At 50.4% G+C, this 26,203-nt stretch overlaps 2 protein-coding genes across 2 annotated transcripts in view; one reads left to right on the top strand and one right to left on the bottom strand.

Annotated features, from left to right (window-relative positions):
- Window positions 1–26,203, bottom strand: part of Cd82 (CD82 molecule) — a 279,488-nt gene that overhangs the window by 206,865 nt on the left and 46,420 nt on the right. The gene's annotated exons all lie outside the window — the stretch shown is intronic.
- Window positions 24,205–26,203, top strand: part of Alx4 (ALX homeobox 4) — a 39,864-nt gene continuing 37,865 nt past the window's right edge. The window contains exon 1 of the mRNA XM_050146888.1: window positions 24,205–24,774. Within this exon, the coding sequence (XP_050002845.1) occupies window positions 24,345–24,774 (430 nt within the window). The 5' untranslated portion in view covers window positions 24,205–24,344. The remainder of the gene's footprint in view (window positions 24,775–26,203) is intronic.

Raw genomic sequence — 26,203 nt, 5'->3', positions numbered from 1 at the left:
ACGTGTGCGTGCACTGTGCACGTGTGTGTGCATGCATGTGTGCGTGTGTGTGTATGTGTGCATGTGTGTGCACGTGTGTGTGTGTTGCACGAAGAGAAGAGAGGTTGACATCTGTTGGGTGTCTTCCTCAATCTTTCTCCTCCTTGTTTTAGAGGCAGGATCTCTCACTGAGAGATCTCACTGAAGCTTAGCGATCCAGCTAGTCTGGCTGGACCGTGTGCCCAGATCCTCATGTCTCCACCTCCCCAGTGCTGAGATCACGGAAGCGCATCACTGCTGCTTTCAACTTTATGCTTGGGTGCTGGGGAATCCACACCTGGGTCCTGGTGCTTGCGTGACAAGCATTTTAACAACTGCATCATCTCCCCAGGCCTTTCTAGAATGTCTTCCTTTGCAAGGAGGTGAGGAAGAATCCACACATGCCAAAACAAGAAGATAATGTAACTCCTCCCATGCACTATCCCCATGGGCCGATAAATCCATAAACCCGAAGGGGTCAGACAGGGAAGGGGCCTTTTGTGACTCTCTGACAAGCTCAGCTCTGGCTGGTTTTAAAAGGAAAGAGCTCTTAAAGCAGCGGGTGTTTCAAGCAGGGCAGAGTCTCCGTGAGCAGTGACCGCAGGGCAGCGCGAGGCAGCCTGGCCTATGACAGGCAGGCCTAACACAGCCTGCGAACCGAAGGTCAGCATTTTCAACTCCCGAGCTCTGCTGAGTGCAGCGTCTCCAACCCCAGCCCCTTCGAGTCTTATTGAAAACATTATCTTTTCCATCAATATTACCTGTAAGTTCTTTATTAGCAAACTCCCTGGCCAAAGCTGACATATTTACAACACACCATAAACTTTACGTATCTGCGACAATATTGGAGGCGAGCGGGAGACAGCCTCCACTCAGTGACCACGACAAACCATCGCATCTTAAAATGATCAAGTTGAGGGCTAATCGTCCTGACGAGAAGGGCTCCCATCCTATCTGCCAGCCAGAGGGAGCATTAAGGAAGATGGGAAAAGTATGTTTGAGGATTGAAAACATAAGAATACATATTTTTAAAGACTGGGGTGGGGAGAGAAGAAAGAACACTGGAGCGATAGGGCTGTCTAGGCTGCAGCCGAAACCCGATCTTGAGATGGAATGGTTAACATTCGGGTTGTTTGGGGAGAATTGCTCCAAGCTGTTTTCATTCAAAATGTACAGATTTAAGGTAAGAAGCTCTGTGTAGGCTGGGCAGGTCATAACCACTTTGGAAATGAGCCCCTTACTCCTCCTCAGCTGACAAAGGTAGGGACCGGGTTTTGTTGTTTCTTCTCTAACTGGGGAACGCAGGGTCTTCATGTGGAAGTGTGTGAGGAAAGTCTTTGCCCTATCCTTTTTACCACTCTGACAAGCATATCCTACTTTGGCTTGTGTCTTTCTTGTGACTTCCCCCCTCCCATTCCTTTTCCTTCTTTTTGCCTTTGAGACAACAATGTATTTCTACTGGGCCCCTGACTGCCATAGCCCACTGCTCCTCCAGGGGGAAAATAGCTGTGACGCTTTGTAGGAATGTTCTCTTCTTTCCTTTGGGGAAAGGACAATATATGTGTATAATGTGATCTGAGTTTCTCAAAAAAAAAAATGGAAGGAAGAAAAGAAGAAGGGAGAGAGAGACCTAGGCAAGAGCCCCAGTCACCAAAACTCCTGTCTGTTTTGATGAACTGGAAATTAATTCATATTTACTTGGTAAGAATTAATGGTCTTTGGTAAAGTATTCAGCTTGTGGCTGTTATCTAGAGAGGGAGCCGAGGACCCACTGAAGGCTCCTGACCCGGTTTTAAAGTTTAACCATTTCCCTCAAGGGAACAGAGAGAGAGAGAGAGAGAGAGAGAGAGAGAGAGAGAGAGAGAGAGAGAGAGAGAGAGAATATTGCAATGGGGGCGACTCCATTGTAGACACAGTTTTAAGAAGGAGGTTGGACCCTGCGTTTGAACTTTATAGACTTTGGAGACTTAGATGAATAATCAGCTTCCCTGGGGCTGTTCATTTCCACTGTCAGCATTTTTAAACCTCTTCGAAATATCTGCATTCATGCTTGATAAATGGATAGTCACGTGCCTTCACCACTTGTTTTAAAAGAGGGGGCAGGGATAGAATATAGTTTTTAAATCTGTCTTCAGGTGAAAACTTTTAGTAAAGAAATCTCTATTAACAGCTGTTTAAAGACAGTGGTTGGAAAAGATTAAAACACAAATTGGTGACAATAAGATGTCATCAGATTCCTACGCTCTTCCATCCAGAGCACCATCAAAGCCGCCCCATATGTTAACAGGCTTTTCCTATATCTTTCGTATGCGGCTTCAATTTAATTGTTATCAACAGTGACAGTCACAATCTCCAAATATTTGTGTCAGGGGCAGGAAAGGGATATGTGCCCAAAAATGCTCAGAAAATCATACACTGATGTCAACACCACACGTGGGAGCTGCTCTGTGTCTGTGGTTTTTCTTTGGTGAAAACATCTCTTCCCTGGGTTTTTGTCCCCGCACATCTTAGGATCCTTTTTTCTTACAGCAATGGGCACCACAGCCTTTGGCTCTTCCGCCGGCAGCTTCTTTAATTTGCTTTTTCAGCCTCAGTAGAACCGCACTGTTCCTTTTTCTTCGGTTGATCTGTGTTGGAAATGAATCCCACAGCTCCGGAGCCCCGGCGTGTCCTATCCCATAACAACACAAGATGTGCAAAATGTGCTTAGGGTTATAAATCGCATTTTGAAAATCCAAGCGTCTCTCTTTCTAGACTTTAGTTAAGCGGCTTATTGAACAAATCCAGGTATTGCTGAATCATTTCTAGGGTTTTAAAAAAATGACAGGATAAATTTAAAAAAAAAGCACAATGTACTATTTATTACATTTCATTAGTTAAACCTCAAAAAAGTAAACATTGTATCCCCTCTGCTCGCCCACTGCCCGTTTCAGATTTTAATGTGATGATATGGTTTTTTTTCTTTTTGGGATCTCCAATATTTATATTTCAAAACCTAAATATCTTTATTTAAACCATACAGTCTCACTCCCCAAAACCCTGGGTTTTTCATATTTTGGCGACTGCAATCTGACATGTTGGAAGCTTTGCCTCTCCGCAGAAGTCTCTCGTTATCCGAAATAGAAAAACAAAGGAGGGGTGGCTGGATTCTAAGCCGCCCAGCGCTGGCTGCTAGCCGTGCACACACGCCACGGCGACCCCTTCCTCCTCTGCCCCGGGGACAGTTACTTTCTTAATAATAAATAGGAAAAAGTAAAATGTTTTCTTTAAATTAAAAATCGAAACGAATTGTTTTAATGACCATCTCTGGTTCTGAGGGGAACGAGCGCCTTTGTGTGTATACTTTCTGAGGAAAACTCCTGTGTGGTTCCCCTATGAGATCAAAAGGAACTAATTAACTTTTCTATAAGGTAAACAAAACCTTAACTTGAAATATCCCCATGAAGTACGTGGGAAGTGAGCTTTGGGGTGAGTGGAATAGGGAAAAAGGGAGGGAGCGAGAAGGGGGAAGAGAGACCGACCCACTGAGAGGGAGCAGGGGTTTAATTTTTTATTCCAGTCTTCTCGTGCACAGAGGATACCGGAAAGACTTTCCCCAGAGTCAGCCTTATTCGTTCTCCCCCATTCTCAACGTGATGCTTAAATCAAAGGCAGAAGCATTGCCAAGTTCAAGCCCCTCATCAGATTAATAGGGCATTATTCTGCAGCTAGCAAATGTCTTCTTTTCTGAGTCCCTTTAAGGAGAGCTGGGTGTGTGGATGAGCTTAGGGGAAAGTGTGGGAAAGGGAAGGATCTGGGAGGGAGGGAGGGAGGGAGGGAGAGAGGGCGGGTAAGAGGGAGAAGATCTTTAAGAGGATAGACTGTGGCCATCCCACCCCCAGCCACAGTTCCTGGGGTCAAGGGGCCAGCCACCCGCCCAGCCCCAGGACTTGGCTCACTTTCTCAGGTTTCTGGGATTGATGCCCAGGAAGAAGAAGCAATCCCCAGGGACAGTGAGGGTCTCGGGGGGCTGTGCTTCTCTAGGGTGTTGACCCTTGGGTGGGAAGGCAATGAGAACCCTGCCTGCCCCTCCCAGGAGGAGCAGCTGCCACCAAGGCCAGTCCCTCCCAGGACAGGGAGTTCTTGGCCTGTTGGGGCAGCATTGCGGCATGGGGCCAGGGCCCTCTCACAGGGCCTCCTCTGCCTGGCCTGTGTAGACAGCTCTCCTCCTAGAGGACAGAGGTGGGAGGAGGGCAGCTGGTACAGAGGAGAGGTTCCCAGGGCCAGGGCACAAAAGCAGGCCACTGTTAGAGGTTCAGAACCCTGCCCACACTATGCGTGCCCTCAGCCTCCAGCACCCTGATCTCCACAAAGCATGAGCCTGCTCACCTGCCATACTCGGGAAATCACCCTCTAACGGCACAACCCTCCTAATAACAGCTGACAAGTATTTGGTGTCCCTGAGTGCAGGGCTCTGTATTGGCAGAGAGCATAGTCATATCAGGTGCTGCTACTAACTGCATTTACTAGCAGAAGAAACAAGAGGCAGAGAGGCAATCTGTTGGAGAGTACCGGCCACTCACAGGCAAGGTCACTACAGTTCACCCCAGAGCCACAGATTGGCCTGCCTAAAGCCCCAGCTGCTTCAGTCCTGAGGTGTGTCATGGTGAGACTAGGGTTGAGGAACCGACACGAGTTCATGTACTCGTCCACCCAACACCTAAGCGTGTTCCACAACTAAGTGTTCCACAACTGTGTCACCTAGCAGTAGCCAGGGCCCACCCCCGCTAACCATCTGTTTCAGTCACGTGGCATCCAGAGGCTGTCTTTGGAAGGACAGGAGGGCGGACTTGTGCTGCCAGTGTGCATGGCTGGTATCCGTGTTGTTTATGCTGCAGCCTTTGAAAGAGGCCATGACCAGCTCCATCTTTCCTAGACGACATGCCAGGCAGAATGTAAAAAACAAAAACAAAACTTGAATGCCCCCAAACCGATCCCTTTTGCTTTGAATAATAATTAAAAATTCACAAGAAAAAAAGGAGGGTGGAACTAGCAAATATTACTATGCTAGATTCAGGAGCAAGCCCCGCAGTGGTTTCCCCTGGAGCCCAAGACACCACATCCCGGCTGTGTGAGCTCGATCAGGTTGCTTGATTATCTGGGAGAGACACAATACCAGCCACTTCTGCTGGAATTAAGTGTGCTCACATCCTAGTGGTCAGTCCTCACAGAGGTTAAAGAGAAACTGGCCCATCCCCTCTACCCTAACTCTTAACTGCTTCCTATACATACGTAAGATTGATTTTATTATTTAAACTCACTTATATTGAAAATATTTATTTATTATAAGAATTGTCACAGACAAATCCCTCCGTTTTTAAAAAATAATTTTGGGTCAACTCCTGCTTCTTGCTGCTTGTACACCCTGTCTCCTGAAACCTGGCTCTGGGTTTGTCATGGCAGTGGAAAATTCCCTGCCACAGAGACAACTGTTTCCATAGAGGGCTCACTTCTGAGGCCCCCACATTGTCAGTTCTGTCATGGACACTTTCTGAGAGCCTGCTGCGTGCTGGTTACTGCGCAGATGCTTGGAAGTCCTGTGTGACCGAGGCAAAGATGCAAGTTCTAAAAAGGGCTGGGTAGCAAGGTGGGTGGATGCTGTCTGTTCCTTAGTGAAACTTACTATGGGCACATGAGCAAACCCACCTCACTGCTTAGTTGGCCTTAGACAAACCCCATTGCCTCTCTAAGCACCCAGCTCTCATACACTATAGAAGACCTCATGAGCCAGTCTCTGGGCTGGAAGTACAATGGCCCCAGGGATGCCAAGGACATGGCTTTGATTGTGAAGGGACAAACTCATCAAGGAGACCCCAGAGGCTCTGCCTGTGATGATCTGGGCTCCTGCTGGAAAGAAATGCCATCCATGAGAGGCTAGGTGCTCAAGGGACATCTTAACATTACTGGGCATCCTGCCTGCTCCATTCAAGACATGCTGAGTGTGGGAGACCCAGAACCCAGTCTCATTCTGTGTCTCCACTGAGGTGGTTGGAAGATGCCCACTTGACGGCACGTTTGACAGGACGTCTGGACATGATTAGGGTTAGATGAGATCATGAGGCTAAGTCTTCCATGAAGGTATTAGTTGCTTTTTAAGAAATGGAAGTAAAGCCATTCCAGCTAGATGCCTTGCGCTGTCTGGTCACAGGTGTCCTCTGTCATGTTACAGTGCAAACTGAAAGCCCCCCTGGGTCACCAATGTCATGCCATGAGCATCACAAACTCCAGATTATGACCTGCACAACATTCTCAACATCCCCGGACAAGAACTCAGTCCCAACAACAGAGCTGAGATGACAGAGACTGTAGTAGTCGGGGTTATCCCAACCTAGAGGTTACTAGTCCTGATCCTGAACCTGTCTGCATAAGAGGGGACCCACAGACTCCCCATACCATGAAGTCTGCCCATTCTGCCCCACCATTTCTCTCCCATTCCATTTGGGTGCTGGGGCTCACCTTCTAGTTTCAGCTTGTGGTCTAGCCTGGGAATGTGCAATGCTCTCCATCTCCCAGAAGCAAAGCATGTGCTCCTACATCCAGGGTTCTAGTGGCTTCTAATGCAATGAGATCCATGTAGAAATTAAAGCACAAACATTTTGCCCTCTGTACCTGCACAGACACGTACATGCCTGCACATCTGCCCAAAAGGCAGTGGGACTGTGTAAACATTTGCAGGATAGAATTGAAGAAGTGTGTGTGTGTGTGTGTGTGTGTGTGTGTGTGCGTGCTTGTGCCTGCATCTGTTATGAATACATGAACATTCAGTGTGTGTAGAGAGACAGATGCATATGGTTTTATAAGAAGGTCAGGGATCAGTTTATGGGAATATGTATACACACATAACTTTATTTTCAGTTGGCATCAGGCAAGTGACTGGCATCTGGTGTGAACTAACCTCATTGGACTGGCAGAGCATCTCATCAGCATATAAGCCTATTGAAAAATAAAACTGGGATTTTTTTTCCTCCATTTTTAAAAATGTTGAATACACAACTTGTGGTTCTTTTAAGGGAGAATAGGGCTAGAGGTAAGACCTCTAACAGCTAGTCCTGACTTTGCCCAGTGCTCATGAAGCACTGGATTCTCTCTCCAGCATGGTACGGGTTGAGCGCAGAGTGCAGTCTCCATGATCCCAGAACTCAGGAGGCAGAGGAAGGAAGATCAGAGGGTCTGTGAAGTGCTTCTGAGGCCAGCCTGGAATACAGGACATGCTCCTTCAAAGGAGGGGGGGAGAGAGAGAGAGAGAGAGAGAGAGAGAGAGAGAGAGACAGAGAGAGACAGAGAGAGAATATTATATAAAATGACTTACTATCAACCTAATTAACTTAAAATTTCCAAAGTTAACCATTAAAAAACAATAGTCTGGGACTGTCAGTGTCCCAACTTTGGAGAATCTTTTTTGTTTTGTCTTGCTTTTGTTTGGATTTTTGTTCCTTTTTTTTTTTTGGTAGTGGTGGTAGTAGCAGTTTCTAGGTTTATTTTGTTGTTGTTGTTTGTTTTTATTTCTTTCTTTTTCTTGTTTTTGTTTGTTTTTGTTGTTTGGTGGTCATGGGGGTTTCAAGACACCGTTTCTTTGTGTAGCCCTGCCTGTCCTGGGACTTGATCTGTAGAATTGGCTGACTTCTCAGAAATCTGCCTGCATCTGCCTCTCGAGTGCTGGAATTAAAAAAGTGCACCACCATTCCTAGCGAATTTGAGCAGTTAAACATCCCAGGTCAAATCCTGCTGCCACTAAGAGAGGTGCTGGTGTTTGAGGCATGTTCTCAAGTGACTTTGAAAGCATCACGTGACCTAGGAGTCCAAACTGATGCTTTGGGAGGCTGGTGGCCGGCCCAGCAATCTGTTCACAAATATCAGAGTGTCTTCAATGGCTCTCAGCAGCTGTTAGACTGTAGTCCCCAGGTTAGGGCCTCAAACAAAATCTCGCATGGCCCTATTCAGTCAAGATGACAATGTTTTCTTGCTGAAGACTGAGGCCTTCTCTGCCCCGGTGGCTTCCGATGCTGGTCAACCATTTGTTGACCTGTAGCTGCACCCGTCCAGCCTCTGCCTCCATCTTCACTGGCTCTTCCCTTTGGATTAGAACCTGGTGCTGTCCAGTCTGGCAGGGACTGCCTCCAGATGAACTCACAGTCTCTGGTTGCAGGGTAGATGTGAATGTTGGTAGAGCGTTATTCAACCCAGTTTACTTGGGCTGAATAAACCGGGTCTTTAGGGTCCCAACTGCCCGACTTCGGGTGCAGTCAAGGCCCAGGTCCTCATTTTTGAAGCATGGGAATCAACACTTGACCTTGAGCTGTCCATCTACGTAGAACATAACCTGCAGATCCCCTGCCCTTGAGACTATGGGCTGCATGAGGGAAGTGTTTATGTGTGTCAGCTCCAGCTGGGCTTGAGTATATAGGCCATGCAGTGACAGTGACACAGGTGTATTTCCTGAGACATCTACCACCGTGTCCCTCTTGGGTTACTGGAGGCCTGTTCTCCGTTCATCGTCTTTTCTCTTCCCTTTCCGGCTGTCTCCTGGCCCCAGATGTCCACTCCCCTCTGCTCGGGACCATACCTGGTGCAGTAGAAGAGGTACTTTAATTTTTGGAGTCAGGGCATCAGAGCTGAGTGGTGGCTACGGACAGCACTCCATACACTTCTAGAGAACACCAGTAGCTCCCAGTGCTGGCGCTTAGCAAAAGAGAAAGACAAAAGAGCAGACATCATAGCCTAGAGTGCTCAAGAAGGCCTTTTCTTCCCTAAAAGGAATCAGTAAGTGGACAGCTACGAGCTACTCTTCCCCCGCGGCCTCCTGTAACATCTGTGCCCCTCACGTGTAGTGTTACCGTCACTGCTCTAGCCTTGTATTTGGGTGCCCTGGGGATGACCCCTGGACCTGGTGCTCACACACTGGATATTCTATTCTCCAACCCCTCCTAGCCTCTGATTCCTCTCTTCTGAAAACCAGACCAAAGCATCAACTCTCCCTCCAACAGCCAAAAAAAAAGCAAGTTTCTACAGGCAGCTACCCAAACAAGTGCCTAGCAATGCCCATATGCTTGAGTCTGCATTACTGTCTCAGATGCCACTTTCACTGGGCAGAATAAAGACTGGGGACACATTCCTGTTCAGAGCTGTCATGGTTACCCTTTGGTGGACTTGGTCGTGAAGAACCAGATGTTCAGATTTAGGACACCATGGGACCTTACCACTGCCATGTGCGATCTATGTGACTTGGGCAAGCAATTGACTTCAGATCTCGTTCCCACCCATACAGTGGCTTCTCCCTCCACAGACTGGTCTGGGCGAAGAGGAAGTGCTGGCCTTGTCATCTGTCACTGTCATGGCTCTTGCCGGGACCTCCTTCTCCTCATCTGTGAAGTCAAAGGGGGTTGATTCCCCGTGGAGATCACTAAGTGGTGGCTCATGTCACTCACTGTTCACACGAGGAGGGAGACAACAAGTATGCGGTGTCTCGGGGGAGTGTGAACTCTGGCTGGAAACTTGAGAGGTGCCCTCTCCCCTCTACTCCTCCAGTGGCAGCCCTTTCTGCTCGGGCATCTCCAGGCCCTGAGACTGGACTTGATCTCCGGAAGGAGCTGAGGAACGTGGGGGAAGAGAGGAAGCAGGCCTCTGAGGGGCCGGCACTCATAAATTCATTGGGGAGTAATTTATGGCAGCCTTGTGTAGCACCTAGTGCCTGCCCGTGCGAGAGGTTAATAAGAAGGTTAAGGGCCACAGGCCGGCTGATTTATGAGTCCGGCTAGTGCTTTCATCCTGGTCCAGGCTCTGGCTCCTGAGGTGTCCTGGGGGAGAGGGAGAAGTGTTGGCCAGGTGGAGAGGGCATGGGGAGAAGACGGGTCACGGGAGACAGCCATAGGAAGTCAGAAACCTATGCAAAGATGGGATTTGCCCACTTGAAGGCCCTAGAGGCTTGTCTTACATGTGAGCCCCTCCAGTGGATTTCTGGAGGGTTTTTTCCACTGGCAAAACCAGAAAGCAAAGATGAACAAGCGTATTGTGTGGTAGAAGCTGGTTGTGGTTCATGCATGCCGAGATTGAGGTGATGTCAGACTGGGCGGCAGCAGTATGGTGTGAGGACCTGCAGCAGGACACGAGGGGAAAGGAGTGGAGTCAGCTTCCTCCCTGGCTGCCCTCCTGAGTGTCCTATTCCTGACCTGTGATGCCCACACCAAGGATCCCATGCAGCCAGTGAGCTGGCGCCCACAGAGTACCTCTCATTCAGCGCCCAGTCCACACAGCTTAGGGCTGGGGCTGCGGGAAGCACAGCTGGCAAGTATGAGGAGAGAGTATTGTGGGAGCCTTTTTTTTTACCTCAGTCTTGGTGGCCTTTCTCCGTGTCCAGGGCCTCCACCAAGGGAACCATGTATATGGTTGTTTTCCTCCGAGGGTTTCAGAGTTCCCGGTTCTAGGAATCGTGGCATTCTGGTGGCTGTGGCCAGCGCCCTGTCAGAGAAAAGTTAGGTGAGGAAGGGTTCGTTTCAGCTCAAATTCCAGGTGACAGTCCATCCCTGTGGGGAAGGCACAGCAGGAGGAGCCTGGGACAGCTGGCTCCATCACAGCCACAGGGGAGAGCAGAGAGAACGAACACACACATGGTACTCAGCTAGCTTTCCTCTCACCCAGTGCAGGATTCAAATCCAGGGAACCGTGCTGCCCACGTTCAGGCTGGATCTCCCCGTGTCAATCACACAGGCCAGCACCATCTGGGCACTTAGGCATCACCCTTCTCAGGTGACCCCGGGTTGTCAAGTTGACAACTGAAAACTATGTTACACACATGGAGGGGACAGTGGACACGCCGGCACTGCCCTACTGCACACATACACATTACACACGTGGAGGAAACCTGACACGCCAGCACTGCCCTTCTGCACACATTACACATGTGGAGGGCAGTGGACACGCCAGCACCGCCCATCTGCACACATTTCCAAAGCTTTCCCATGCTCTGAGACTATCTGCCTGTCAACTCGCTTCTTTCTGCTCTCTGTCCCTCTTCAAGCCAAGTGTCCCCTGATGCCACTTCATGTACTTTGCCATGGAACCCATCCACAGCCTGCTCTACCCATAAGTCCCAAGTCTTTAAAAGAAGGATTAGAGGAGCTTTTCCGGTGTCCACCCTTTGAAGTCTTGGTACCATCTCTACCCAACTCCTGGGAGAAACGTCATCGAAGTTCTGGGCTGGGCAACGCGGCCCCACAGGCTCCTGCCAGTCCAACCGTACCTTCCTTTAAAATGACCTTCTCCATGAACACCTGTGCAGATATTCAGAGACATGCAAGCTTATACGTTAACCCTTGAAAGTCAAATCCTTGCAGACAACTACAACCTCGGAGGTATTTGTTCAGTATCCATAGTAGCCTGAAATTAGACACAAGTTCATTGCAGATTCAGTAACATCTTCTAGAACAGCAGGGGACCCTTCTGAGGCTCCCTCCTCTACTCCCCAGCCCTGTGGTGGGGAGCAATCATGATTGCTAACTGACATGACGTAGAATCACCAAGGAAACAAGCCTCAGGCTGTGTCTATGAAGGGGTTTCTAAACTAAGTTCATTGAGGAGCAAAGATCTACATCAAATGTGGCCAATGGCATCCCATGGGCTGTGGTGCCATACTGAATAAAAAGGAGAAAGCAAGCTGAGGCCGGCGTTGATTCTCTCTGCTTCCTGACTGTGGGTACTATCCTGCCCCTCACTGCTGCTGCCTTCCCCACATGACCAACTGTATCCTTAACCTGTGAGCAAGCAGATACCTTCCTGAAGAGATTGCATCTGGCGTTTGTCATGGAAATGAGAAAGAAACTAACGCATCCTGCATCCTGCGTTTTGGCCTGACCACTCTTCTGGCATTGCCACATCCTTCTCACGGGCTCTGCAGCCATTCCTGGGGAGATGCATCCCTCCTGAGTATCTCTCTGCCTTCGCCCTCCTTCCATGACGACCCTGGCCCAGGCTGGGTATCTGGGGGAGGTGATGAGATGCTGTGATATTGGGCCTTGGTATGCTACATGCACACATTGTGTTTCCCTGATTGTCCAGCTTGGAGCCAATCTTACCAACTCCTGGCCTTTAAGACAACCACATCCTCTACCTTCAGGGTCTGGTGAGGACAGATACCCAATGAGGACATCATGTCCCTGGCTATGGGAGCCCAGACGTTCACTCAGATTCCCTGGAATGCCAGTGCCTGGAAGACAGGATGGGCACAGCCCACCCAGCCAGATCCAGACTTGAATGCCTGCCCTGCCAGCTCATCACTGTGTGCCTTTAGGCAAGAGTTCGGTGTTCTCAGACTAGATCTCTTCAGTATACGATGGTGCACAATGACAATAGCTTATATGCTGCTGAAGAAACATTAGAAGAGGAGAACGCAGAGTCATGAATACAGATATTTAGAAAATGTTTCTCTAAACCCCAGAAGGGTTGTCAATTTTCAACAGGACCTTCACCCTAAGAAAGGCGAATATCGAAATGTGGCCCTGTGGGGCAGCTGGGGGATGGCAGCACATGATGTCAGAACCCCAGTTCTGCCCATTCTGACCGTTTGCCCTTAGTCAAGGTTCCCGGCCTCTGCCCTGCCTCTGTTGCTTCATCTGTGAATATTATCTACAATTCAGCCAAAAGCCGAGCATTGACTGCTGAGCACCTGCCCTGTGCCAGCCCCTCCAGAGGCCCTGAGATGGAGCCCAAATGCTTGCAGGACTACCTGTATCATCCTAGGGCCTAGGGTGGGTGACAGGCGGCAGGCAGATGAGCTAGGCTCCCGAGGCTGGCAGGTGATAACAGTTCAGAGGTGAAAGTGGCGTCAGCAAGTCCCTGGGGAGGGACTTCCTTGGATTGGGTGACTCAGAACAGGGACTCTCTGGAGCAGGCTCAGAGCTGGTTGTGGATAGTCATTAAATGGGACTTAGTATTGCTGTAACAGTGAGGACGTAAGGCTGACACAGAACAGGACTGGGGAAAGTGTGGGAGTTTCTTTGAACCAGCAGACCTTGAAGCCTTAGGGAAAGAGATCTGGATGCCTGAGGACTGGCACAACTCGGGCAAAGTCCTGCCTTGCTGGGCAGCCATGCTGTTTCTGGAAGCTCCCGGGCCCTCTCCTCCCCCAGCCCCATGAGGCTTTCATTTCCTTCGGGTGGAGGCTGAGCGCCAGCGCCCTGCTGCCGGCCTGGACCGCACATCAGAGCTCAGACCATTTGCTGAGGGTTTCACGGGGTGTAAAGTGCTCGGCACCCATTAAAGCTAGACGGGCTGTGGGGTGGAGGCTGAGATCCTCCCTAAAAGGCTCAGAAACACTTCAGAAAGAGCCAAGGCCAGCCCTGATCTGGACTTTGCCCTGGAACTATTTATCTCAGCTTTAAAATGCCACAGGCTGGGCTGAAAGCTTGTAAAAGGGGAAATGCAGAGCATCTCCCAGCGAGGAAGAGAGGAGGGTCTCCCTGGGAGCTCCGGGATGAGTAATGCATTTCTCAGAAGCCCATTCATCTAGAGCCACTATTGGGCACTGCTTGTATACAAATTCTGTGAGAGGCAGCTGAGCACCATGTGCAGAAGCTGCTTGTCAGGTACTGGGGAAGTGAAGTGTGGAAGAAACATTCACAAGTCCTCCCCAGGAATCAGATCTCACAACAAGGCACCAAAGTGAGCATAAACCCTCATCTCGAACCATCATCACAGACAAGAGATGCCATGCTCTGCTAAGTGGCACAGCACAGCCGTATCTATCCCAGATCCCTTTCCACTCTCTGCCCTGTGCCCCACACCCAATGCGTCAAATGCCACTCTCTGGCAGCGGCCCTCTGCAGTTTGCAAGAGAATTTTCCAGGCCTGTGAAATGGAAGGCAGGAGGCCTCTGGGGAGATCCCTACTGAAGGATGGGAAAACCAAGCCTCCCCCGTCTATCATGCTTTAGGGCCCTTATTCCCACCTTCCGGAAAGCATCTCCTAGTGTTTTGAAATCCAGGAGCAGCAGTCCTTGTTCCCTTTCTGCCTGAAAGCAAAGGAATGGACCCGAGTACCCAAATGGTCCCCTTCTTGCTGGTGCCCTCCATGTCAGAGAAGATAATGGCACCTATATGTTAGGAGGGAACTGTGAACTACGTTTTTCATGTGTATGTGTGTATATGGTGTGTGTCTCCATATGTGTTTTCTCATGTGTGCATGGATGCCACATGCACACATACGTGTGCATACATGTGCATGTGGAGCCCTGAACTTGATGTCTGAAATCCTCCTCTTTCCTTCTTTCACACATTTCATTGAAGCAGACTCTCTCAGTCAGACCCAGAGCTTGCAGAGATGGCTAGTCTTGATAGCCAGCTTACTCTAAGGTGTGTCCAACCTTCTAAGGTGGAATCACAGAATCATACGTGTGCTGTCTAGCATATACATAGGTTCTGGGCATCAGAACGCTAGTCCTTCAGGGTTTTTTTGTGTTTGTTTGTGTTTGCTTTGCTTTTTTTTTTTTTTTTTTTTTTTTTTGCTATCTTGGAAAGCACTTTAACCACTGAGCCATCCCCCAGCCCTGGAACCCCTTAGAAAGGGGAAGATGATTAATCACTTCCAAAACAGTAGCCATCGGAACCACAGCCCAGAGATGGTGAGATGGAGCTTTCCAGTGGTTCCATTTCATTCATTCATCCTTCGCTTTGTTCATTCATTCACTCAGCTCTGTTTGCTGGAGTGCACAGAAGCAATCAGCAGTGTAACAGGCGATAAGGTTAGAGGAGGACTCCCGTCTAGGGCAGGGCCTCATAATTCTAGGAGAGTAGGCCCATAGAAAATTTCAGAAGATGAGACCAGAGCTATGCTTCAGAAGTTTAAGGAGAGAATTGAGGGGACATTTCAAACAGAATATATGACATGGGTAAAGGGACATTCCTGAAGCCCTCTGGGAAGCCATACTGGGCAAGGCCCAGCCAGCACCTCACAACAGCCGCTTCCTAGAGCGAGGGCCACAGCCACATCCTGATAATGTGTCCTGATTTCCCCTCCCTTTCCCAGTGCTGGCTCCCCAGTTTGTGGGGACTTTATTAAAAACACACAGGGAATGGCTAGCAGAGGAGGCGAGGCACTTTGGCCCCCTCTCTCCCCACTCCTCCCCACCCTGAGCCCCTACTCTGGCTGGAACATAACCATCAAAATAAACATTAAATGCAGAATGCCAAAGCTGAGTTATTACTTGTGAGGGTTCTGGTGGGGGGGAAATTTATAGCGACATTACAGTGTTTTGTTAAAAATCTCCTAATGCACCCAAATGGGAAGGTGTGTGTGTTTTTTATTAAAATGTTACACTCTATAAATCCGATCCGCAGGAAGGACACAGGTGGAGGCCTGGGGACTCAGCTGAGGAAGCTGTCACTTCTGTCTTTGGAGCCATCCCGTCCCTTGGCTCTGGAAGCTGCCTCTCTCCAGTCACAGTCTCTCTCCTCCTCCACTTTGGCTCTCCTTCCCTGAGGGGAAAAAATATTTCTCCTTTTCCCTCACCATCCCAGAAGAGAAGCCACAAAGGGCGTGACAATCTTTGTGTCACTTCCCCATACCCTCAGGCTCTGTGGAAACATTGCAATTTTCTTAAAAGGCCTCTCTCTGAGTGGTGGAGCCCCCATGGTGCCCTTATGAAGTTTGTCTGCCGTGGGGTGAAATTTCCTGTGGGTCTGGTCTCACAGTTTTAGATTCTGGCTGATGCTGCGTTTTTCAAGGGCTCCTTTGTGGAAAAGGCGACCCGTTTGTCTCTATCCTTCTGTTCTGGAATGTTGGTCCTCAAAATAGTATATGATATCACAAGGGCAGAAGGGTGGCTTCATTCCTTTCCCCCCTTTGACCATGGTATCTGTGTTCGTCCCCAGCCCATGCTATCCCTCCAGTGCTAACCAGGAAGTTAGTTCCCGTGCATGCCAGGCAAGTCCTCTGCCATTGAGTCACATCCCAAAGCTCACAGCCTTTCTAAAAGGAAAGAACTGTTAAGGGTTGGATTGATATGCAAGGGTGTTGGCTTTTTTCCCCTACCTTTCCAAGGGCCATCCAAAGACTCTGTAGTGGCATTAAAACTTTGGTTTTGAAGGACTTAGTGGTAGATAATTTACCCAGGATGCTCAAAGTCTTGGGTTTAATCCCCAGGGAAAAAGGGGGGGAAGGAGAAAGGCAGGAAGAAAGAGAGAAAAGAGGGGGAGGGCGGAAGGAAAGGAGGGGGAGGGCGGAAGGAAAGGAGGCGGGCAGGTACTGGCCAGAAATGGCCAGACTAGACAGAAATGCAGAAGGCCCTGATCACTCCCTAAATGATGTGTTATGTGCCTGCCAGGGGCTGAATGGATGGGAGAAAGAGAAAGACCCCCACAAAGAGATAAGTCTAGCCTTAACCCCCAGTACCTGCGGCTGTATCCTTACTTGGAAAAGGGTTTTGGCAGCTGAATTAAATGAAGAGTCTCACGATGAAGTTGTCGAGATGAGGTCTACTTCTGCGAGCCAAAGGCAGAGAGGAGAGGAAGGAAGTCACGAGGGCCTGGAGTCAAGAGAGACTGAGGGGTGTCCCCTCTGGACTTCTTGTGGACAGAGATCTAAGAGAACAAATAAACGCTGGTCCCTGCAAAGCGTGTGGGTGTATGTGTTTGCTAACAGCACCACTATGCCTCTTCGGAGGGAGAGCATTGGTTTTCATGAGGTCTCTAGCAAGTCTATGAGGCATGGATGGAAACTATCTGTGTGATAACAGATGAATTTGTGGGGTCACCCCTCCTGAAGAAGAGCAAATCCCCTTATAACCCCAGAAAGGTCACCAAAGGCCCCAGATCTCTGCTTTTATCTTGCCCCCACCGTGCCCTGCCCTCTCATGCTCTGTGGGTTCTGGATAAGCTTCCCTTTTCCTCCTACGCTCTGACTCTGGCTCACATGACCTCTGGGATCAATTTTGGGGATCATTTGGGCAGCAGAGCTTACAGGCATTGAAAAGCCCATTGGACTGGTGTTTACAATGTCTAACTACACAGTCACCTAGCTCTGAGAACAACCAACCCTTTAAAAGGAGAGGAGGTCCTGAGTTGCCATTCTTCCCAGGTGCAGAGCCATCCACAGAATGGAAGTCCCTCTCTGCTTTGTCTAAACTTAATTCGTTTTAGTTGAGCTTTTAAAGGCATAGTTGGGAAAAGTGCCCTACCCTGGAGCTGTGGCACTAGTGGGTAACCCTCCACGGAAGAGAGTGTGTGACCTGCACACGTAGCTTCTCTGTGCTTCTTCTTCTTCTTCTTCTTCTTCTTCTTCTTCTTCTTCTTCTTCTTCTTCTTCTTCTTCTTCTTCTTCTTCTTCTTCTTCTTCTTCTTCTTCTTCTCTTCTTCTTCTTCTTCTTCTTCTTCTTCTTCTTCTTCTTCTTCTTCTTCTTCTTCTTCTTCTTGGAAAGGGGGCATTATTTCTGACTATTAGGAAAGCTTTTTTGGATTGGGGATCTTTAGCCTGAGAGGAAGTGAGGACCCGGACAGTCCCCAAAGCCCCAGATAAGGTTAGGTCTTTATGAAGGGCTGTAATGGTTGTCTGTCCAGGGGTTTCCAGGCAGATAGATGCCCTACCTACCTCAGCTCTACCTCTGTGAGGCACCTGTGAAACTCAGAAAAGGCAGAAAAAGTGCCTCCTCCTGGGGACCCTGCAGCATGGCTCCTCCCCACCTTCTGTCCTCAGCCTGAGGCTGTAGGTTTAACATTTTATTTTATCATCTACCTTTTTGGTTTTGCAAATGTGTTCTCTGTGGTTCCAAGCACCTAGGAACCCCAGCAGTAGTTTTCTCTAAGGGCTGGGCGGAAAGGTGTGACCTCTGTGATTTCCACTTAGATCTTCTGTCAGGACTTTTTGATCCTGTTTTGGACAAAGGGTTGGAAAAGTAACCCAGTCAGTTACAACACCAGCATCAGTTCAGCTCCGGTTATCAGGATGGTTCTGAGGGGACACCTGTGTACCCACGGGTCCAGCAGAAGGAGAAAGCTCACGTAGGGTAGGAGAAGGGTAATCAGACCATTGGAGTCCTCCGATACTGCGCCAGTCGGGAGGAGATGGGAGAAACTGTGGGCAGCTAAAGAGAGCAAAAGGCAGTGTAGCTGTCATCTCCCTGACACTTACTAAGCATCTACTACAAGCCAAGCCCTCGGCTGGAGGCTGCGCAGTTGCTGCTATCCTGTCTCCAGTTCCTAAGGATACCCAAGAATTTCTCCCGGCATTCCCCAAGACCCTGCCCTCTCTACCACAACCCCAGTCCTTTTCTGTCACAAGCCTAGGGGTTATTTAGATCAGAATGTGCACCTGGCTGCCTCCTAGGACAGGTGCTGGGGTGGGGACCTCTTGTCTTCCAGGGCAGGCAACTGAAGGAGGGATGGGAAGGGGGATGGAAGCAGGGAGAGCTGAGGTCACACATACCCCTGCCTTACCTCCCAGACTATGAGGCCCTTGATAGAAAATAAGGTACCAAGCCTGGTGTCTGGCTTGCAGGGTGACTTTAAGCAAGGAACAGTCTCTGAGTTCTTCACTCCACTCCTCTAGGCAGTGGTACTTGGGGATAATCAAGGGACTGCCTCAAATACAAGCCTGAGGAGCTTGAGGAGCTGGTGGACTTTAGAGACCCTCCTCCTCCCAAGACACATACCTTACCGCCACCCTGCACCAACTGGCAGGAAGGGCCAGATCCCGGGAATTTGAATTCCTCAGCCCTTACCCTCTTCTTTGCTTTGGAATTCTTACCCAGGATGGAGCTGCGGGTGGAAGAGGAGGAGGAATAGGGTCCATTGTTTCCCAAGCATTTAAGGAGCAGGAGGCCCAGCTCATCACTTTAGGGTTCTATGCCCTGGGGTATGAAAGAAGCAGTTACTGCTGTTGGTGGAGTTGTCAAGTAAGATGGGTTCAGTTATACTTAACCCTTCCAGTGTTCTGAGATGGGTACCAGTTTCATCTCCACTGCACAGGAGGGTAAAACGAAGCCTGCAAAGATGGTCACTTAGCTGACTTTATATATCATAGCCCATCAGCAATAGACATGGGATATAACTAACCCTGGGTGGGAGGGAGGCTGAGATTGTAACTGGTTTGAATAAAAAAGCTGTATTCTGCCTTTCCCAGGGACTTCCCACTGTCACAAACATACCCTTCAGCCTCTCCTCAGATGCAACTTTGCCTTCTAGACAAGAGAACTGCTAAAACCTACTCCTTGACAAAATGAAATGCCCTTGACCTCGGGGAAAGAATACCCCTGCCAGGCTCTTTCTAGCAGTCAGCTGGGCAGGCCCTTGCTGCATGGGCAGGCTCCTCTCTGTGGAGAAGACCGAAATATGACATTTTCTCTGAGGAGACAGAGGACTGTGGAGTTTAGAAAGAACTATGCTTTGTCCCTGGGGGCCATCTCTGCCCTGAATTGGGGACCTCAACCTTCAGGGAGCAAAGAATTTCTTGGAAACTCCAGCAAGCTCCGAAGAGAGAGACATGAGCTTCTGAGGATGCGGGTCTCTCAGATCTCTCTGAGAATATCCCCCCTCCCTTCTTCTGAGGCTTCCACCTCTTTGGGTGAAAACTGGGTTCCCATCTGCCTTCCTAAAGCCAAGTTGTACAGCAAAGACAGATCCACCTATTATCCAGAACACCCCAGGAAATCATCTGAAAGCTCATTTCTGTCCCTAGGTGCCTGGGAGGTATGTGCCCTGCATTTTCCATGGGGAGAAGAAACCAGTGGGGGCTGCAGTCTGAACACCTCCAGGCCAGTGGTGAATCACGTTCTCCGAGGGAGGCTCTAACTGCCGTTGTTTTCATAGTGTGGACAAGCTTCCACTGCATAAACTTAATTCTGCTTCCAACAGCTTTCCTCTGAGACCAACAAGATTTAAGATAGTGATCCTGTGGTAGAGTGGAGACCCATTTTTTTTTTTCACAAGCTTTGGGCGTTCCTTGATCTAGTTCAGTCCATGACTCTTTCTTAGCCTAGCTCTGTCAGGAGGACAAGAGGTGGGGTTACGTTGTGCACCTGGGCTGCGTCTTCAGAGGGAATCCCAACAGCTTGGGGAAGCCCTTGATAAACAGAGCACTCAGAACAGAAAGTTAACTGTGGAGAAAACTATGAGCAGGCAAAGTGTGCATCATGGGGCCATCTGAGCAAGCTCATTTTTGAACCTCCCTTGGTGTAGCTATGTACTTCCACGATGCTGGGGGGTGGGAAGGGGGGGAGGAGAAGCTTGTGAACTTCTGGCATCCGCAGCTTGCGCTGTGAAAATCTACCCTTAGTTCTCCTGGGTGACCTGCAATGTTATGCTCAGTAGAAGGCAAGCGGGGAGCAGGGTGCCAAGAACTTTTTCGGACGAGTTTTGTGTGCTGTGTAGCAGATCTGAAAAGGCTAAGCATCTCATCCCCAGTGCGGGTTCCAGGATTCTGGGCGGCAATGCGGTGTTCCCAGGACTTTGCTAAGCTAGGCGGGCGCCGACCTGTCCCGAGCCTCCTCTCCGCCGCTCTGCTTCTCCCGCGTGAGGCGCAGAAAACTGGTTTTGCTGTCCGGTCCCCTTCCCAGAATCGCTGAGCTGTGGCCGGTCTTGGGACGGCAGCGGGAGCCAGAGCTAGAGAGTTGCGGTGGCCTCTAGAGTTGCAGCAACGCTATGATGGAGTCTGCGACCCACCTTAGATCCTTGTTCACCACCGGGTCAATGCACTGGGTCAGTGCGAGGCTAACAGGCAGTCACGGAGTGGGGGTTGGGGAGGCACTCCTGGTTGTCGCTGCTGCACCTCATGGGCTCTGGATGGAGCATTTCCTAGAGTCCTGCGGATGTGGGAAAGCCGGGGCGTTTCTGCCTGGCGCCTACCTTCACTATGTCTCCAGAAATCTCTAAGAACACACGATGAGCAGTTGAGAACAGGAGTTCAGCTCCGGTGCTAGAATCCCAAGTTCAAATCCAAAATCATCGCTCATCTGCTCTGCGAGGACCGCAAAGATGTTGATGGAGAGGATCCTGTGACCCGCATTGGCTGGTATTGCTAGGTGATTATCTGAGGTTTGGGTACCAAAAACCGGTATTCAAGATTTGTAATGCCATTGACGTCAAGGCTGTGCATCTTAAAACCTACTGCCACCTGAACGTCTAAAATGTTCTTCCGTTGTCCAAAATTCTGAAAAACTTCCTCCTGCAACTCCTGCAACTCCCCCCTCCTAAGCCAGATTCCTAGATTCCTAGATTCCCCACAGTTTATAGAGCGCCTTTTCATCACATTGGGAAGCTCCCTTTGGCCTAGATAAAAGCTGGGACTTGTGGCAGGCAGCTATCCCAGGAATAGGAGAGGAGGAGCGGGAAGATGGCAGTCAGCATCTGGATGCCTGAGGGCAGCTTCTCGGCTCCAGGGACTACAGTCACTCCTACTGTTTGAAATTCCTGGACAAAATATGAGTCCTTACACCTCTGTGATCTCCATGAGGCTCTCAGTCATTTGTTCAACACACAGTTTATGAGTATTTGTGCTATGCCAAGGCCAGTGGTGCTTGAGTCAGGCCTGGTCCCTGTTTTAAGAGAACTTACTGTTCTGGAGCTGGAGCAGAGGGAGTGCAGCCCAGAAGAAGCAGTCCCGTGCTATTAATTTTTGACACTTGATTTTGGAAGAGGGCATGAGCAAGCAACTGGTTGTCCTGGACCCTGAAATGGCGGGTTCCTGAGACACTGCTGTACTGGAAGGCTGAAAGGAATGGAGCTGAGAAACTCTTTCAGCCCCGAATCTAATACTCCGTTCTGTAAATATGTGTGGGGCACCAGAACCAGGAGGCTGCTCTCCAGGAAGCACCAACTACTTGAGCCATGAGCACAAATAGTGGTCAAGCATCCCTAAGGTCTGGAATGCTAAGGAGGTGGGTGGGTGTATAAAACTTTCCTGGCAGGGCATGGGGTTCAGGGATGATGAAGTCCAAATCGTGAGCCAGACAAAAGCACAGGAGTGACAGAAGATGAACCTCCTGTCCTGAGATGCTCAGGTGGGAAGACTCCACAGCTCTAGGCAGGAAGGAAACTTTGACCAAACAGGGGCTTTCAGGGCAGTAGCAAGTTTATCCACCCTTTTGCTGTTTGAGACTGAACAATGATTTGGATCTGAGGGACCCAGTCTACCCACAGCAAAACGGGCGTGTGAGGCCAAACTGACGACATTCATTAAGAGACTCTTTGGTGGTTAAGGTCTGTTGGCCAGAGAGAGAGAAACAGACAGACAGACAGACAGACAGACAGACAGACAGATAGACAGACATGGGTTTCTGACTAGCCGTGGGGGGATGGGTGCTATAGTGGTCCAGTGCCCCTGGCTCTGAGAAATATCTTTATTAACGAGCACTTCAAGGTAAACCAGCAATGAGAACCAGATGTGGGATTGTGCAGTCTGCATCAAGTAAGGACCAGAGATAACAAGGGGTAGGATGGAGTGAGAGCAAGCATAGGTGAGGTTGGAGGTAGTAGACGCAAGTCTCCAAAACTTTTTCTCTGCGTGCAAAGAGGAGGCATCCCATCCTTGGTTCAGAGCGGTCAGGCTCTCCCCGCTCCAGCCCGCTCCAGGCTCCCCTTGAGGCAAGTCTTCCAGGCCAGATTTCCCCTGTAGTTTCAGGAGGGATGCTCTAGAATTCTGCCGCTGGAAGGGGGTTCACTTTTGAGGTCTCCATTGGTGACATTTGCTTCAACTTCCCAAGTCTATGGAGAGACTAGTTTCTGCCTGGGATCCAAGGAGGACATGTCAGCTTCTCAGTGCTCTTTCTCACTGTGTGATTTGGGCCATGTGTCTGCAGCTCTCTGAGCTTCAAGTTTGCCCACTGGAAAATGAGAGCATCCAATCTCTCTCTGCTGATTGTGAGGCACAACTAACGCTGGACAGGCTGTGGAAGTTCCTTCCCTTTGCTATGTGCAGATCCAAGTGCTCACATAAATCCATGCCATGGCGTGGTTACGCACGCCTGTCATCCCATCCCAGCACTCTTGGGGCAGAAACGGGATCCTGAGTTCCAGGCCAGCCTGAGCTAACCAGTGAGACCTAGATTCAAAATCAACAAAATTTGAGCCTTTTGTTTTGCAATGAAAGTGAGAGGGTGGGCACAGCGAAGAGAGACACTGACTTCACTCCCCACCCCACCCCACCCCACCCCCACAGAAGACAGACACAGCTACTCTGCAAGGCTGAGCAGGAAGGATGCCTCTTAAAGGTCCACTCCTGGCCTGGCTTCGTAGGACTGCCTCCACGGGTGTGCAAGAGGTTGGAGGAGCTGGGAGCCTCCAGCCAGGCCAGTCTAGGATCCCTCAAGTGAATGAGCAAGCACAGACCCCACAGCACCGGAGCCCAGAGCTGAAGGGAGCCCTTACAGGGCAGGGAAATAGTTAAGATGTAAAAAGTGGAATCTCCTGACCACTATGAGATCCGTTGTGTGTGAATTACTGGGAACAATCTGGAATGGGGAGGCAGATTAAAAACCCAGGCTAAGGTCCTGGCAGGCCAAGTTCACCAAGAAGCATTCAGAAGATTTGCCAGGCCAGCGCCCCATCTGACTCAGAAAGTCAAAATCTCTTACAGTTCTTTTAACCTGTCAATAAAATTTTGATTCTCCTTACTCTAGGCTCTAGCGCGGTTGAGACCGTGGGTCAATTCTCAGTCTAGCTTCAGGAGCTCTGGGGGTCGCTATATCTCCCCACCCTAGCCTAAAATTCAAAGGCCCCTAGGCTTCTCCAGGTCGAATAGCCTCTAGCTAGTGAGTGGCATCTCTAGTGAGTGGAAAGGAGGGGCTGCGGAGGGAGGAAGGAGCTCTGGCAGAGAAGGAGAGGAAGGAGGGGAGCAGGAAGGAGCGAGTCAAGTGAAAAAAAAAATCACTTTTTTTTCTGCTTCAAAACCTTAAGAGGGTTTGGGAGATCTGGAGAGCTTTCCGAAGCATCCGAATCTTTTTACAGCTCTTGGTTCTTTCTCTGGGCCAGCTGCTCGGAGCGAGGTGGGGGTGGAGAAAGAGAGAGGAGGGCAGAGAAAGAGAGGAGAGCGACAGGCAGAGAGAGAGAGAGAGAGAGAGAGAGAGAGAGAGAGAGAGAGAGAGAGAGAGAGAGAGAGAGAGAGAGAGAGAGAGAGAGAGAGAGAGAGAGAGAGAGAGAGAGAGAGAGAGAGAGAGAGAGAGAGGAGAGAGAGAGGAGAGAGAAGCAGCCAGCAGGCCGGGCACGGAGCACTGCCACAGCCTCCTCGCCTCCCCACCTCCCAGCCTAGGCGCGCGGTGGCGTCCTCGTGCCCTCGCCGGCGCCCCCGCCCGTCGCCAGCGCAGGCCAGGCATGAACGCTGAGACTTGCGTCTCTTACTGCGAGTCGCCGGCCGCTGCCATGGACTCCTACTACAGCCCGGTTTCGCAGAGCCGGGAAGGTTCCTCGCCTTTTAGGGGATTCCCAGGAGGCGACAAGTTCGGTACAACTTTTTTGTCGGCCGCTGCCAAAGGACAGGGATTTGGGGACGCCAAAAGCCGGGCCCGCTACGGCGCGGGGCAGCAGGACCTGGCGGCACCGCTGGAGAGCAGCGCCGGGGCGCGGGGCTCCTTTAACAAGTTCCAGCCGCAGCCACCCACCCCGCAGCCGCCGCCTGCTCCGCCCGCGCCCCCAGCGCATCTTTACTTGCAGCGGGGCGCCTGTAAAACACCCCCGGACGGCAGCCTCAAGCTTCAGGAAGGCAGTGGTGGTCACAACGCGGCCTTGCAGGTCCCATGCTACGGTGAGTGCACGTGCGGGAGTCGGGCGCGGGGATCCTGAGGTCCGAGATTTTGCTACCCCCCCCCAAACCCGTTGGGCTGTTGGGAGGCTGGAGGTGGAGGCTGGAGAAACTCCGGATCGAGCCCAGATGGAACAGGCGCTTTGAGAGCGTCTCTGCATCCCGCTGCTTCTCCAGCCCCGGCCCGAGCTCGAGCGCTGTAGATGTTCCCCTCGCTGGAGTCGCTTCCTGGGTTTCTCCTCTGTTCGTCTTAATGTCCCGCTTTACTCTGTCCCTCGGGGCCGGATTTGAAGTGGATGCTTCGTCCGGGTTCCCGGCGGGAAGCTGCTAGAAGTTTCTTTCGCTGAGAATTAGCGCGCCGCTCCGCTCCGCTACGGAGTCGCTGGGCGCTGGCTTCGCGGCTCAGCGCCCTGCGCGGGAGGTAAGAAGCCGCAGGTGCCCAGCGCGCGGGGAAGTCCTGAGCGCAGTCCCCCAAGCCTTCGCTAGAAGCCACGGCACTGTGTCGCCTGCGACGCTCTTGCGGACCTGGGTCCGGATTACCTGGTGCATCAGAAAACCTGAGTCCTGGTCCAGAAAGCGGATCGCCTAGGGAACTGCAGCCTGCTAGTCTGAGATGTCTGGAAGTAGCCGGCATGTGGGGAGGGGCACGGTTTAGGACCCATTGGGTGGGAAAACAGTAGTTCTAAAATACAACCAGCACAGGACCGCGGAAAGAAGGAAGAACCCGGGTCCCAATTTGGGACCACAAGGCACCTGATTGAGAAGGCCTGAATGACCTCCAAGCCCCCTTGAACGTGGCTGCAGGGTTGCGGCCTGGGTCCTCGGTGCTCCACCACCATTGGTCAAGTGAGTTAGGAAAGAAAGTCACCCAAACCCCCAAACTTTCTCCTTTTTTTTATAGCAAACTCCAAACGCAAAGAAGAGAGAAAGAACCTTCTCACAGGCCTTTGTCTTTAGGTTAGGCCCTAGTGAGACTGGCGGGCTGATTCTTACAGAGCAATGACTCTGCCTGCCAGGTAGGATACAGAGCACTAAGCCTGGGGACAGAGGTGGGACATGTGGAGGTCTTGATGAACAGAATAATCTCAGGAAAATAGCACAAATTTTAGTATGTGTGCACACACACACTTCCTCACGTTGAGCTCAATCACAGATAGGACTGGAACAAACTTCTGGGGTACTGTGGACATTTACCTAAACTTGAATTCCACACACACACACACACACACACACACACACACACACACACTTCCTCACGTTGAGCTCAATCACAGACAAGACTGGAACAAACTTCTGGGGTACTGTGGACATTTACCTAAACTTGAATTCTACACACACACACACACACACACACACTTCTTTATGTGCCAGCATGGCACACACCAAATGCCACTCATGTGGCTTCAAAAAAGCTACAAACCCTCAAACTGAC

The sequence above is a fragment of the Alexandromys fortis genome, unplaced genomic scaffold (assembly GCF_014885135.2).
Source record: "Alexandromys fortis isolate MF-2015 unplaced genomic scaffold, M_Fortis_MF-2015_v1.1 scaffold_12, whole genome shotgun sequence".
NCBI lineage: Eukaryota > Metazoa > Chordata > Mammalia > Rodentia > Cricetidae > Alexandromys > Alexandromys fortis.
Note: the sequence above shows the minus strand (reverse complement) of the source record. Positions and strands in the feature narration are given on the sequence as shown.